We start from the raw sequence: 11,683 nt of genomic DNA, 5'->3' as shown, positions 1-11,683 counted from the left end.
AGCACATAATAGATATTCATAAGGGCCTTTACTACAAATATTTTCACAACAAAAATGTAAAATATATAAAATAGAAAATCATTTAACCCTTTTTGCTTTCAAAGTACAAACATTCAAATCGTTATAGGTTATTATATTTATCTTACGCCCCTTCTTTTTGTGGTATAATCTGATTTATGCATTGGCTATAATCTTGGAAAATAGATGATAAGTTTACAGTATTTACTCCCACGAAAACTGTTAAGACTGAAAAGAATCACACCGGCCATCACAAAGTGCTATATTGTCTATGTGATGAAGTTGCCGCTCTCTTGGGCAATTTTATTCCATTGAAATGTTGTACCCATGATGTGATGACGTAATACACAATCGGGTGTGAAAGTAAGACGTGACCAGTGAGTGACTGTTTTACCGGCTCTCTGCACGAGTTAGGACGGGAACCACCGTTCACTGGACTGTCAGACCGCAAAATCACCTCGCCCAAGGATGTCCCGCATCGTCGAGTGTGTTCCTAATTTCTCTGAGGGTAGGCACAAGGAGGTATGGTCGTAGATTCGTAAAATTCGTGTTGTAAGACCAAGGAGGTTATACTGAAATAATTACGGAGCACCGTATTATTTCACTTTTCAGATCTAACGTTATCTGGTAAAAGAAAAATGATTTGCTTCGCATTTGGTTGCCATTGTAATCTTTTTTGTTCTGTGGCTATGTCTTTTTCTGTCGTCTGCTGAAGACTAGCTGACTGTAACGTACATAAGTAAAAGATTTGAATGTAGGTGTGAAGTGGGGGCGGGGTCACACGGAGGGTCGTATATGGTGTTAGCGACCTCTTTTCCCTTTTGGAAACGAATTTGCGTTTGCAGTGGTTGCTAGCCTTCTGAAATAGAATCAAATGGTTACCTGCAGGTGTTCCAGGCCATCGTATACCTTACAGGTGTCACGTTACTATGGCAACACAACCTAGCATTGTGCCTGCCATTATAGTTTACTCTCAAACGTAATGTATGGCTCAACTGAGGGTCTGCATGCCTGTTTCCGTGAGGTACAACCAAGGAGGTTTTGGTACAACGAGCTATCTTAATTCTGTGACTGTCTAGCGTTGTCGGTAATATATTTGTGAAGCATGATTACACTCGTCCCTTTACTTCTACGTAGCACAAATAGTACTTATCCTGAATTCATCATTTAGTGTCACGGTGTAGGTGTTCGTAGACAAAACATGCCAGACGCCCCAGGAACACACAGGACGAATCCAATAAACTCATTTCCAAAACATTTTGAAAGAACAAACAAGTCAATTTATTATTCAGCATTGTTGGTGCTCCTGAATTTATCATTTTAAAGCCTTCTACTAAGTTCTAGATTTACCATTAAGCATTGCCCGGATTCCCCCTGCAGACCCTCTGAAATGTAGCCACCTGGGCACTTGTAACCAGACTCTATTTATTCAAGACTTCTTTTTCATTCAAGGCTCTACTATTCATCTCGAAGTTAGAAGATTAAGAAAAAAAGAATAAGGTTACTTTTGAAAAACTGTATGAAATGTATAGCTGATTGTACACGTTTCACCCAGAAGGTAATTACCTTCAATCATACAGCTTGGATATGATGTCATCCCTGGCAAATGTTTAACCAATGCTAATGTGAGCTAAATACAGGCATTAATCTACGTGTCAACATGTTACTCCAGTCCTTTGTTACAAGGCTTTGCCAAGTACAACTCAGCCGAACCCTGTCGACCAATGAAACGCCTGGCATAGCTGACTTTTGACATCTGCATTTTAGAGATATGAATAGGCTAAGTGATAGATTTAACACTTGTGAGTCTGTGTATGCTAGTACACTAGGGGTGCCATGGATACCTGAAAATAATTTTTTCTGATTATCAGTCAAAGAAGGATTTATTCAAACCTGGATCCCAACTACAGTCCATATGCACTTTCATCTGCAAAATTGCTTTGTAGTTTTAAAGAAAAATGATTTATTGTTTTTTCTAGATATTTCTAAAATGCAACATGACTATATTAATCATACATAAAGGTGCTCAATATGGCTTTAATTTAAGGATATGAATAATCCCAAAATGATATCCAAAGTGTTAAGATGAAAATACTTGGGTCTAAACCACTTCTTTGAATCTTAGTCCTTTGCGATCCATCGATGGTGATTTAACACGACATGGTTGATAGCCGTGCTTCTTTTGGAGAAGACATGATAAGACTGAGATTCTAGGAGAGGTTGGCCTTCCTGAAGTAGTGATATATCCTGACAGTCTAGTATCAGGTTACTTCAGCTGTTTATATCAATACAAGACGTCTAGTCTCTTAATGTGTGTCACACCTCTTTATCAGAAAAAAATTCTTAAGATTCTTCAAATAGTTGAGCAATAACCCCCTTTGAACCTGTTGTATTTTAACCTTAAGTACTAATGAATCAATGAATATATAGACCTCTGTAGAAGAAAAAAGATGATGAATTTGGACTTTTTCAGAAATAAACAATATATTTGTATACTCATCGATGTCATCATGAATCAATCTTGGTTGGTCAAAGGTCAAGTATGACTCATGTTTTTGATAATGTCAAAGTAATCAGTAAATGTTTTTTATTTGCTCTATATGTCGTATATACAAATCAGCATGGCCTTATCAAAAAAGCTGCAAAAGACAGAATTAATCATCTATATACTAGTAGTTGTTCTTTCAACAATCCTAAGAAAGCAGATATCCAAAGAAATCTGAAAAATCCTGTATCTCCTCTATCTTTTATCTCCAGGTTATAGAGGCCATAGCCAATGCCATAGCCTCCACCGATGGCGTGAGTCTGCTGGACGTTGACCCCGGCCCCTCCACCAACCGTACGGTGTACACGTTTGTGGGGTCGCCAGAGAGTGTGGTGGAGGGCGCCATGAACGGGGCGAGGGCAGCGTCACAACTCATTGACATGACCAGGCACCACGGTAAATATCTCAAACACTGCAAAAGATAGATTGATTCTGGTATAGCTGTTCCTACCACAATCCAAAGAAAGAAGTTATTCAAAGAAATCTAAAGAATCCTGAATCACTTCTATGTTGCATTTGGAAGAAGGAAAGAATTAAATCAATACTTCTATCATATCTATTATATTTCTGGACAAATAAAACATTTGTCTTCTAGTTGAAGTTTCTATAGCTTTTAAACAAAACAAAACGAAAGTTTTATACAATCTTCCTTTACATTGTTACATGTATAACGGAGTAGCCCCTAGTCCCATTGTTATTTCGTTACTTCTAATTACTTTTGACAATGACTTGGTGGATATATACTACAACTTCTGTTACCCCGTTATCAGTTTGGTTATGCCAGTATTCCTCAACTAAAAAGCCTAAAAATGAAAAGATCGACAAGAAAATAGAAATATGTGTAATTGTATTAACCATCTGTGTTATAGGTGAACACCCTCGGATGGGAGCGTTGGATGTTTGTCCGTTCATCCCAGTACGGGGGGTGACGGAGGAAGACTGTATCCAGTGTGCTAATGAGTTTGGGAAACAGCTGGCAGAGGAGCTGGGGGTGCCAGGTAGGTTCTACTGAGCATGTCCGTAAACTGTACTCTCCCAGCAGAGGTTTGGCTCCGGTTGGTTTTTGACATGTTTTAAGGTGTTTCTGTCGGGCTTTTTTTTTTGTCCTGCTTTCTTTATCACCAAGCCAAACGACATAAAGAAAACAGGACAAAAAGAAAAAGCCCAGCAGAAATGCCTAAAAACATGTTACAATTGGTTAACTGTAGCTGCTCAAAACAGTTTCTTTTTGCAGTATCTCTAGATTTTTTTAATGGCCCTTTTGGTCCCTATATACCCATAAAAACATGTAATTTAAATAGTAATCTGAGAACTACAAGAATGGTGATTTGGTAACTATGCTATACCATTCCAAAAACCATTCTAGAGGAGTAAATGTAAAAACAATTCACGCAAAAGCAATCTGAAAACCCATATTCTGGAATAGCAATCTAAAAATCATTTTTAAGCAGCAATGTGAAAACCGTTCTGCTATAGCCATGTAAACATCATTCCAGTGAAGCAATGTGAAAACCATTCTGGGATCTGAAAACCATTTTAGTCAACAATGTGAAAGCCATTCTGAAATGGTGAAACAGTAGAAATCATTCCAGTAATGCAATCTGAAAACCATTCTGGAATGGCAAGTCATATCATTCTCACACTCAGTCCTATAGCTAAGCAATATAATTCAAAGAGTGCTCATGCTTGAAGGACAGTTGCATCTTGTATGTAATACACTGTACAAGTAGGTTAATTGGTAGAACAGTTCTTGAGTATGTCAAGTCATTCTATGCAGTAGGCCACGTTCATCCAGATAATACATGTATCAAAAACACAAACGGTCGGTTTGTAGACACAGAAGTTTAATGCTGTGCTCAATTTTTCATACTGGGGATATTTTGATAAGTATTGAAAATAATACTTTGTGAAGTTCATCAGAACTTTTCTTTTACATGGATGTTGTGACAAAATAGTAACAGAATGATCTGAATTTGCCGCAGTTAATATCTACATACTTGTACATTAAATTGGAAATGCTTGAAGAACCTCAACATACCTTTTTCACACCTGTACTTCTGTGGTTCCTCCCAGTTTACCTGTACGGGAAGGCGGCCAAGGAGGAGAAAAGAGTCAAGCTGCCCAGTATCCGGGCTGGGGAGTATGAAGGGCTGGAAGAAAAGGTATGATCTGTTTTATGATAGTCTCTATAATAAATACAGAGGCATCATGTTTCAGCCCATTGTACTACTTTTCACAGCATGAAGAATAACATGTCCTTGTAGTGAGGACAACATGTCTGGGTTGGCTTGCATGGATGTAGTGTCTTCTAACTGGTATTTTTAGTCAGTACATCAGGTTAACTTCTGACCTGGTAGGTTAGGTTACGCATCCCCTTCAAAGTAGCCAAAATATATATATATATATATATATAGCAAGGTTTATTGAAAATAGAACATAAATATCATATTGAAGAGAATTTTTGAAACACCATTCTTTGAATTTTTGGTTTCTGTGTGCTTTGCATTCTTTCCTTTAATGGTGAATAGGTTAGAAGATATCTGATAGAGAAATGTCATTAGGAAAAAGTAATAGAATATCAAATGGATATCTATCTGTATAGAAATGTAAATGGGATTTCATTTTATTTCTTTGTCCATTCTTTATTTTGCAAGTTTTGTGAAGTGTTTAAGATGCAACCCTTCCCCACACAGTTGAAGGACCCAGCGTGGCAGCCCGACTTCGGCCCAGCGGACTTCATTCCCAGCTGGGGCGCCACGGCAACGGGCTGTCGTAAGTTCCTCATTGCCTGGAACGTGAACCTGCTCGCCACCAAGGAACAGGCGCATCGCGTTGCGCTGAACCTGCGGGAACAGGGCAGGGGACCTAATGAGGTGGGACTAGAAGATATAAGTCGGTTTTCTTCTTTGTAATATCATCCTTTCAACATTTTTTACGATTCTTGGTACCAAATGTACAGATCTTGACGAATTTATGACTATCTTAATGACTAGGAGATAGAAGTCAGTTTTCTTCTTTGTTATGATTCATCCTGTCATTCTTGCAAAAATGTTTAATTTTTACAATTTTTGGTGGCAAATGTGGCAATGTTCTATACTATGAAAACAGGAAAATATGTACAGTGTCCTGTAGTCTAGAGCTCAGACTTTATTTTGCAGCCAGGCAGGTTGAAGTGTGTTCAGGGTATTGGCTGGTGGCTGGAGGAGGCTAACATGGCCCAGATCTCCATGAACCTGACAGACTTCGACGTCACCCCTCTACACACCGCCTATGAGGAGGCCTGCAAAGATGCCAAGGTACGACACATCTCTGGCTTTTATGCTTAGGTCCAATTTGCGCTGGTGCCTGTCAGGGCTGTAGCCCCGGCTGGGCCCCGACACCACAAGTTTGTCCCGGTGGACTGCCGGGTACTGAGGGGGTACTTCTCTGTGTTAGCTCATACCGTCTATTTGTTACAGGGTCCCGGGTTGAATTTAAGTCCAAGCACTGACATACCTTCCAATGCAAAATCCTTCAAGTTTCTCTGTAATGATTTAATTAAGAGATTATGGTCTTGTTTGTAGCATTTGTTTCTAGGTTTGTGAACAGGATGGTTATAGATTCTAGGAAAGTGTTTTTTCTGATTTCTATGTGACTTTCCTTGGTACTGAAATACCCTCCAATGTAAAATCCTCGAAAGTTTCTCAAGTTAACTATCTCTGCTTTAGATGATCTTATTCTACCAGCATTTGTTTGTGGACAGAACGTTGTAGTTCTAGATTCTAGGAGAGTGTTTTTCTGATTGCTATGTGATTTATTTTTATTTCCTTGGTACTGAAATACCCTCCAATGTAAAATCCTCCAAAATTTCTCAAGTTAACTATCTCTGCTTTAGATGGTCTTATTCTACCAGCATTTGGTTGTGGGTTTGTGGACAAGATAGTTCTAGTTTTTATTAAAGTATTTTTCTGATATTTCTGTAAAAAATGTCAGATTTTTAATGTCAGTTTTCCTGACGTTCTGTCCCTGTCCCCCCAGGAGCTGAACCTGCCAGTGGTTGGTTCCCAGGTTGTCGGCCTGGTCCCTCTCCAGGCCATCATGATGGCTGCCGAGTTTTACATGGAGAAGGAGAACCATGTTTCTATGTAAAAAAATGTCAGATTTTTAATGTCAGTTTTCCTGACGTTCTGTCCCTGTCCCCCCAGGAGCTGAATCTCCCCGTGGTTGGCTCCCAGGTTGTCGGCCTGGTTCCTCTCCAGGCCATCATGATGGCTGCTGAGTTCTACATGGAGAAGGACAACCTGTTCCTAGTGGAGGAGGACCAGAAAGTCAGGCTGGTCAGTCGCTTCGGGACTTCTCCACATTTTGTACTTCCTCTTGCCTCCTAATGCAGTGACTATATAGTTTTTCTTGTAATGTAATTACTACTGTTTGAAAAGATTCAATTTCTATTCAGTTTATCCTATAACATGCTAATGTACTTGTTAACTAGCAAAATCTGGATTTGAAGCCTGTATACCAGGTTGCAATATGTGTTATAAAGCCGTATTGTTAGCTCTCCTCATACCGTAAAGAACAAAGAAGACAAAGAGAACAAAGAACATATGAAATGCGTTTTTTTCTCTTCTTTTCAGGCCATAGACAGGCTGGGGCTGAATTCTCTGGGTCCATTCAACCCGAAGGAAAGAATCATAGAGTGAGTTTGAAATATCCTTCAGTTGTGAATGTAATATTGAATTTGTACAATGGCCAAAGGTCTAAGGTAAGGATTGTAAGGTGAATTTATGTTATGTAAATATATAGGGCCTGCCCACAAAAGCTTATGAAGCTTATTCAATGGGTTTCTGAGTTGTTCTGTTAGTAAGCCTATCCATCCTTGTAAATTTGAAACTTCTGACCAATGCATTACAGTACTTGAATGAATGCCCTAGCAGGTGACATGATAAAAACTGTTTGTGTGTCTGTTATCCCAGGTATATGATCCGTAGTGAGGATGAACCAGGTCCCCTGGCCTCCACCAGTGTCTTCAACTTCATCAAGAACGTGGGAGCGCGCTCACCGGCACCGGGGGGCGGCTCTGTGTCCGCCTGTGTGGCAGCTATGGTAAGGCTGGACTGGCACTGTCAACTTAACTTAACTTAACTTAACTTAACTTAACTTAACTTAACTGAAATACAGGATTCAACTATGTAGCTTCATACAAATTTGATTTCATTGACAAATGCACACTATAATGACTCCTAATCAAATAGAAAAGTGCAAAAAAGTCTGCTTTTTTCTAAATGTGTCATCTTAACGCATGTATTTATGACAGTTTCAATACGAATATCTCCAAACAAGTTTAAACAATTCTAAAAAAGTCTCTAGCATCTACGTTGTATAATTTCTGTTGTTGTTTTAGTCTTGTCATGATCCACTTGTTCTACTGTTTCATGTATAAAATATTATGATATGTTTTTCCTCCAACTCTGCAGGGAGCAGCACTCGGCGCTATGGTTGCCTTCATGACGTACGGGAAGCGGCAGTACGAGCAGCTGGACTCAAAGATGCGCCAGCTGATCCCGCCTCTCTACGCCACCATGAACGACCTCATCCCCTTCATCGACAAGGACACCACGGCCTTCAACGACTACATGGCGGCCTGTAAACTTCCAAAGGGCACGCCTGAAGAACAGGCAATGTGAGTCCATGTTTAAGCTTATAACTTACTTGGTATTTCCTTTTATCCTTTTGTTGGTTACAATACTTAAACTATTACGTCCAATAAAAAGTAAACTTTTAAGAGCAATTATGTCCAAATTATTAGTTGAAAATTCACTGTTACAGTCATAAGTGCAGCATCTCAACAACTGATTACCAAAGTGTTAATAACCATTTCTGCTCACTCAAAATGATATCAGTGGCCTGTTTGTCAGAAAATAGAGACAGACATCTCAGAGAATTACAGTCAGATTTCCCAACTGGTGTTTGAACTACTTTGAAAAAAACAATGCCTTCAATTGTGGAGAAAAGTCATTTTCAGGGATTTTAATTTGCTTCTTTTGCTCCAGTCGTGACCAGGCCATGCAGGGGGGTCTGAAGAAGGCTATCCAAGTCCCGCTGGCCGTCATGCAGACAGCTAACAGGGTGTGGGACCAGCTACAGGAACTGGCACAGTGTGGCAACTTCACCACCATGTCTGATCTACAGGTAGGACGTTATTATTATAGGGCGCTACTTCTCTTATTTCACTTTGCTGACAAGAAGAGATAATGCACAATACCATTATGTTTTGGATTGGGGTTCAGCATACATTCATTTGTATTCCTTACTGAATACAAAATGTTATATCATTTTGTAACTCTTTTTAAGCATAGAGCCACCAGTGTCCCCTTCAAAATACCACAGTCAAACCAGCATCATTGAAAAGAGTAGATTGCCACATACACCTTAACCTTCTCCCTGCTGCCTAAGTCTGTAACCAATAGGGAATCAGGTGCCAAATGGCTATTTCAGGGTGCTAAAGGTGGTGCTGTTATTTTTGCTCCTTTTAGGTTGGAGCCCGTAGTCTGGAGACAGGCGTGTGGGGAGCCTATCACAATGTGATGATCAACCTCAGAGACATCAAGGATGAACAGTACAAGCAAAAGGTGAGATTCATCCAGGAAATGCATTTCTTTCTTTTCTATAACATACTATGGTGAGCAATTGCCACTGAAGGTTTGACAGTCAACTTCTAGAATAGGAATTAAATCTCTATTTGATACATGTACTCCAGATCATTGGTCAGTCGATGGCTCACAGCTGCTAGGCCTTGAGGTTCTTGCAACTTAACTACATGTATTAGTAAAGATGCTGATGTAGCTTTCTTACAGCTTATGCCTTTTGAAAACCATTTCTAAGCAGTTGCTTTGTACATGTATTAGGTACAAACATGGTGTTGTGTTGTTTCCCCTTGCAGATCACAGCAGAAGCTGAAGCTGAAGTACAGAAAGCCCAGGAGGGAAAAGAAGCTGTGCTGAAAATCATCTCAGAGAGGAAGGTGTGATAAAGTTGTTTTCTTTCTCACCAAACATGGAACCATCTTCTGCTTTAAAGTTTGTTCTATGCTTCATTTGCTGTGGACTAGAATTTCACAGTTTGTTTGCATCATTCAAATACAAATACACAGTTACAATTCTGTGACAGTTATGTTACTTCTTCTAACTCTTTCGTTACACACAGTTGATATTTAGTAAAAGCTATGTAGATGATGCTTCACAACAATAGGAACAAATAGCTGTCACAGCTCTAAGATGAACATTTTTTGTGTTACAGTCGCAGAATTCAAGAGTGTTCTGAATTCTGAAGGCCCACTGATAGAGAGGTGCTCTAAGCTGATTGGTCATCCAATATGCAAATTAAATCATTATGGACCAATCATAAGTTGTCATATGTTTGAAGTGGTGACATAGAAGCTATAACTGTATTATTGTTGCAAGAATTTCATGTAGAAACTAACTAGGTCACTGTTGCTAGGTAATTTCACAGTGTTGCTGGACCATGTTGGTAAAGGGTGGCGAGTTTTGCTCCCCCAGTTAGTTGAGGGTGTTAGTTAAATCTCTGTGTGTCATTATTGTGCACCAGGAAACATAGTCATTCCATTGGTAGATTCCTTTGCATTGGTGTGGGTGAACGTCCTGAAGGTCAATGACCCAGTATGTAGATCAACATTTTGGGGGTCAATGACCTTGGAGACATAGTTTTTGTCTTAGGTATTAAGCTCTGCTCTCTAATTTGACTAACTTTGTGTTCCTTTGAAATGAAGGTGATCACGAATGCTAAGCAGGGAAGTCTTGTATTTCATCAGCAAATTGTTTACTGCCAAAATTACACATGTTCTGTACAATCATACTTCTGATTACTTATGCAATCTTATGCTCACAAGAAATAATGTATTGGATTAGATAAATTTCTTTTGACAACTCATAAAAAGAGTGGCTTGTATACCTTACACTACTACTGTGTCTTAAGCTTTTGCGCTCCAAGTTGCATGTACAACATAACTAATACAGTGCACCTGTAGAGTGTGAAGAGTTAAGAATAAGCTGTAAAGCAATTTTTGCAATATGTTTTGTATTTGTTTTGACATTTGCTGCTTTTTTAGGCATTAGGATATTAAGTGTGAAATGTGCCTTTAATGGCTGAACACATAGTTAGAAAGCAAATGCTGCTGTTTCAGATAGTTGAAAAGAAGGCACAATGTGTGGATTTACTCAGCAATGATGTTCAACCAGTTTCTTCAACTGTATGAAACTTTTGGTGATTGACTTGAACATTTAATGTTCTTCAGCTATTGATAACTTGTATCCTGAGATCAGAGTGTGTCAGTTTACACCAATGATTCATGGTAATACATTATGTTTGGAGTTTCTTCAAATATCACTGTTATTTCAAATATCTTGCATATTGTGTGTTTGAAATTGTCATTGTCCAAGAGTATTCCATAGTCATGGTATTATGATGTCAAATGATAATACAACATTCTTATCATGTAATTTTTGAAGTTAGTTGCCGAGACATGACAGTACATTTTTGCAATGTAACAGTTACTTTAAGTTTGCAGTTGTGTGTGTTACCATTCACAATTGTTTTTGCCATTTTGTGTTGTGTTTTTAACAACTTTCTTCCTTTGGAAATTTTGGGCTGTATTGGTGAATGACAAAAATAGAGCAATAGTATGCTCTGCATAAGCTCTGTATTGTTCCCAGATGTTTCTAAGTTGCAAAAACTTACAGCTCCTTTAGCTCCACACATATTGCTGCAATGATTTGATGAAATGGAAAACTTGCATATTCATTTGGTCTTTTTAAAGTGTAATATGATATTCTTTTTGTGCGTGTTTGTGATAACATCTTCAGGACTGACAATTGCTGCTTTGTTTTTGAAGACGTTAAAGTACTAACGTTAATTCTGGAATATGGTACCAGTATAATCGTGTTCTTCGAAAAATAGTCTGTGTGTCAGAGAATAAAGCTATTTTCGTAGACTGACATGATGTGGTGTACACTGAGTTATTATCTTTGCTGAGAAGATTATGTTTTCGGTTACTCCAGCTGCCGGGTGGGTCTGTATGTATGTCAAGAGCATAACTTGATAAATCTTTGATGGATCTTCATGATT

At 38.8% G+C, this 11,683-nt stretch overlaps 1 protein-coding gene across 1 annotated transcript; it reads left to right on the top strand.

The window, feature by feature from the left end:
• The first annotated feature begins 329 nt into the window (after positions 1–329).
• Positions 330–11,553, top strand: LOC136447555 (formimidoyltransferase-cyclodeaminase-like). The gene is made up of 14 exons (XM_066446552.1): positions 330–540; positions 2,776–2,959; positions 3,433–3,561; positions 4,637–4,725; positions 5,257–5,436; positions 5,722–5,859; positions 6,748–6,879; positions 7,177–7,238; positions 7,516–7,645; positions 8,017–8,222; positions 8,593–8,731; positions 9,076–9,171; positions 9,483–9,563; positions 9,839–11,553. Exons 1-14 carry the CDS (start codon positions 487–489, stop codon positions 9,860–9,862), a joined length of 1,644 nt encoding a protein of 547 aa, XP_066302649.1. The 5' UTR covers positions 330–486; the 3' UTR covers positions 9,863–11,553.
• The last annotated feature ends 130 nt before the right edge of the window (positions 11,554–11,683 follow it).

This window comes from Branchiostoma lanceolatum, chromosome 13, assembly GCF_035083965.1.
Source record: "Branchiostoma lanceolatum isolate klBraLanc5 chromosome 13, klBraLanc5.hap2, whole genome shotgun sequence".
NCBI classification, from domain to species: Eukaryota; Metazoa; Chordata; class Leptocardii; order Amphioxiformes; family Branchiostomatidae; genus Branchiostoma; species Branchiostoma lanceolatum.
Note: the sequence above shows the minus strand (reverse complement) of the source record. Positions and strands in the feature narration are given on the sequence as shown.